This window comes from Propithecus coquereli, unplaced genomic scaffold, assembly GCF_000956105.1.
Source record: "Propithecus coquereli isolate 6110/MARCELLA unplaced genomic scaffold, Pcoq_1.0 Scaffold61, whole genome shotgun sequence".
Taxonomy (NCBI): Eukaryota; Metazoa; Chordata; class Mammalia; order Primates; family Indriidae; genus Propithecus; species Propithecus coquereli.
The window spans coordinates 5,147,116-5,148,444 of record NW_012152063.1 but is presented as its reverse complement, the minus strand read 5'-3'; the positions used below and the strand labels follow the sequence as shown (position 1 = coordinate 5,148,444).

At 36.4% G+C, this 1,329-nt stretch overlaps 1 protein-coding gene across 1 annotated transcript in view; it reads left to right on the top strand.

The window, feature by feature from the left end:
* The window catches only part of MACC1 (metastasis associated in colon cancer 1), a 73,539-nt gene that overhangs the window by 67,564 nt on the left and 4,646 nt on the right, over positions 1 to 1,329 (top strand). Inside the window, exon 4 of the mRNA XM_012659399.1 lies at positions 554 to 742. Coding sequence (XP_012514853.1) covers positions 554 to 742 — 189 coding nt within the window. The remainder of the gene's footprint in view (positions 1 to 553; positions 743 to 1,329) is intronic.

Below are 1,329 nucleotides of genomic sequence, written 5' to 3'. Positions count from 1 at the left end.
AAGAGCATTGTTCAGTTTGAAGGAGAGTCTCATTTTTATGCGACACGCATGATTCTGGGAAGTTTTAAATCACAATTTGATGAAAAATAGAGTAATGTTTACCATTACCAATGCGCGCACTCTTTAGAGAAATCTTGTAGCCAATCCTCTGGTAAAGCAAGGCGTTATTTTTTTGTGAGTGTATAATCAACCTGGATTGATAAATTATAGACTGTTGGAACCTCAGAGTACCTTTGAAAGTGTCTAGATTAATTTCCTGCTATTACAATCAAAGATATTAAAACACATATCAGTTAAGTGGTTTATCCAAGGTCTTACAATTAGTCACAGAGTTAGTCTTAAATATCCCCTAATTCTTGTTTAGTAATATCAACTGTAGTTTCCTTGTTGAATTTACTTAAAAGTAAATCAACTTTTTGAGTTTTAGAAAACTCAGTTATATGGGTGGTGGAAAAAAGGACTTCCATTTCTAGAATATATAATGAAAATTCTAATTTATAGAAAAAAGCTCAAATTAATTGCTTTTAATTATGACACGTAATTCTTGCTGCAGGCTCTGCTGAAGATGGATTGCCAAGGGTTAGTAGCACATCTCATCCAAGAGGCTATTATTCTGACCTCGGCTGTCAAGCTTGGAAAAGGCTGGAGGGAACTAGCTGAAAAGTTAGTGCGACTCACAAAGCAACAAATGGAGGCATATGAAATTCCTCACCGAGGAAAAGATGGAGATGTTGCTGTCGAGGTACGAATTTTGTTTGTTTAATTCAATAGTGAAAAGTTGCAGATCAAGTACAACAAATGTAATCAAGGCTATACCACATTCATGGATTAATTTTTGGAGTGTCCAAGATGATCCACTAACTGAAGTCGTTGCCCCAGTAACCTATGATGTTATCTGAAATATACACACATCACTCTTAAAAGGCATTGAGAGCCTGTAAAATATTGGTGTTTCTCTTACTGGATTTCATATTAGCATGGCTCTTGATCAAATGAATTGATCAAATTGGATGAGTAAGTAGGCAGAGTGGTAGGAACGTGAGGCACAGAGCAGGTAAATTTTGAAGGGAGGAGACAGGACCAACTCAGAACAAGGGAGGGCGATATAGTAATAAGTATTTATCAGCCTCAGGTGTAAACTTAGTCATTTGTGGTAAATAATGCTTGACGACAAGAAGCATTAAGAGGGTGGATGTGTGGGGCCACTGGTAATGAGAGGTAGATACCTAAGAGCTTCATTATCTCCTTCACAATTCTTCATATAATAACTATACACATCAAACGCAGAATAACAGTGCTTAGTACAAAGTGAATATTTACCAGGCAAAT